Source organism: Macrobrachium rosenbergii, chromosome 34 (assembly GCF_040412425.1).
Source record: "Macrobrachium rosenbergii isolate ZJJX-2024 chromosome 34, ASM4041242v1, whole genome shotgun sequence".
Classification (NCBI taxonomy): Eukaryota; Metazoa; Arthropoda; class Malacostraca; order Decapoda; family Palaemonidae; genus Macrobrachium; species Macrobrachium rosenbergii.
The window spans coordinates 8276033-8278532 of NC_089774.1; the positions used below are offsets into that span (position 1 = coordinate 8276033).

Genomic DNA, 2500 nt, shown 5'->3' on the forward strand with positions numbered 1-2500 from the left:
TTGCATTTACTCTAATGATCTCATTTGTGTTTATAATGGTAGAATCTTTTAAAATATACTTAGTATGTTTCTTATGTATTAACTGTAGTCGTAACAATCCTATAATTACAATTTATATAAAGTATGAATGATGGTAATGTTAACTCAGAATGTTTTTAAAAATCCTGTCAAATAATAATTGATGGTTACAATTTTATGTGACTTTTTCACTTGTCCTACCGTTCCCTTCTTCCATCTTTGTCAGTCTGCCTAAGAATCACCCATTCTCTTTGTCCCCTTCTAAATACTCCTAATTAATAATGGATATCGGTTGAAATGTCGCATGCCATAAAAACCACACAAATGTTTAAGGAAATTCTATACTTAGCTTTAAAAAACTACTTTGGGACAATGTTTCTTTCTTGTGTATGAGAAAATGGAATTATCAAAATTCGCTCTTTCTCTTTCATGGGTTTTTATGATCTTAAACATTTACGAAAAATATGTCCCTTGATATCGAATTCACTTTACCCTGGGAATGACTCGCAGGGAAAGGGAATTGTATATCTGTGCTTCTGGTCCAGCCAGGATTTGAACGCTCACACACAGACACAGACACACAATACATATATATATATATATATATATATATATATATATATATATATATATATATATATATATATATATATATAATGCCTCTGGGTACTACATCAAAAAAGTATTTATTCAGGTACTCAAAGCCGTCACCGAAAATATCCAATACATTTATGAAATTCGTCCATCACAGACGCCACTTGAAATCGGCTTCAAGTGGGCATAAAAATGACTGAATTATTTAGAAAATTATGGAGCGAATTATTCAGACAATAATTCACAGAATATCCTGCTCCTATTTTGTCAAATTCATTACTGTCATTTGTTGATGGACTCAGCGAAATGGGTAAGCGGATGAACAGCGAAGCGGAAAGAGAGGGTTTACTGTATGTATATATATATATATATATATATATATATATATATATATATATATATATATATATATATATATATATATTATATTTATATATATATATATATAACGTCTGTTCTTAATTATATGAACTTCTTTACAGAGAAAAAATCCAAAATACTTGAGACAATTAATTGAAATATCATACTAATTATCAAGAAATGAAACATTACTTGAGAAGCCTGCTGGACATATTTCTCTCAAAGGCCAATAGATGGCATCAGCTTACACCTTTTTACTATAATTCCCATTAATTACAATATCACACGAATGAGCACCCACGAAGTGCTAAAAAAATTATTATTAATTATCCTTCGCACTCCAGTTTAATCACACACACGTGTTATAGCATCTCAGTCCATCAATATAAGAACTGACATTAGCCTTCTGGTCTAAAGTGAGCCTTCGCCCTGCAGATATGACCTGTTACCTGTGACCTTTGACACAGATACTCAGCCTGGAATAGAATGGTTATATGTAGACTTCGACACTTGAATTAATGAGGTCTTCCCTTGTTGCTCGAAGGCAGAAAGGTAGTAATATATTGTTTATTCTGAAAGTGTGAGCGGGGTTGATAGATGTTTGTCAGCAATTTATATTCATAGGGAATTATGATGAATGTATGGTTTTTTCATAGGAGAATAATGATAGACTAGCAGTTATTATTATTATTATTGTTATTATTATTATTATTATTATTATTATTATTATTATTATTATTATTATTATTATTATTATTATTATTATTATTATTCAGGTGGAACTGGTATTGATGAATAATTTATTTGTGATCCAAAAATGAATGATGATGTATAACTTTTATCATTATCATTACTATTATTTTCACGTTTTCAGGGTGAGTTTGAATAGATAGATAGATGCTCGTAGTATGAATATCTGTTTTCTTATCTTTTCAGTCAGTATGAGACTCATACTGAGTGAAACAATAAAGAAAGTCGACAGAAAACGTACAAAAAATACTTTATTATACTCATACTAGCTAAAATACTAAAATATAGTCGATAATAGCTTGAAAAATATACTTATACATTCTGGAACCCCAAATGTCATAGCTAACAGTATAATCAAAACAATTACTTTGTAAATATCTATAAAAAAACAATATTTATTTTCCAGACACTCACAATAGCCAACAGTAAAATTCAAACAATTGCTTTATAAACATCTACAAAAATTTTTTTAAGATACTCAAAATAGCCAACAGTACAGTTCAAACAAGTTCTTTATAAATAATCATAAAAAAAATTTACAGATAATCATAGCCGACAGTAAAATTCAAACATTTCTTTATAAATACCTGTGAAAAACTATTTTCCAGATGCTCACAATTGCCAACAGTAAAATTCAAACAATTATACTTTATAAATATCTATAAAAAAACAATATTTTAAAATACTCACACTAACTGTGACTCCATTTATCTCCAGTATGACCGTGGGGGGATTCTCAGAAGGCATATATCTGAAGAATTCCTCGTCATTCCTATAC

General features: G+C 29.2%; 1 protein-coding gene across 1 annotated transcript in view; it reads right to left on the minus strand.

Moving 5' to 3' along the window:
- The window catches only part of LOC136856158 (cell adhesion molecule 3-like), a 165496-nt gene that overhangs the window by 38549 nt on the left and 124447 nt on the right, over window positions 1–2500 (minus strand). The window contains exon 2 of the mRNA XM_067133826.1: window positions 2413–2500. This exon is cut by the window's right edge and continues 121 nt beyond it. Within this exon, the coding sequence (XP_066989927.1) occupies window positions 2413–2500 (88 nt within the window). The remainder of the gene's footprint in view (window positions 1–2412) is intronic.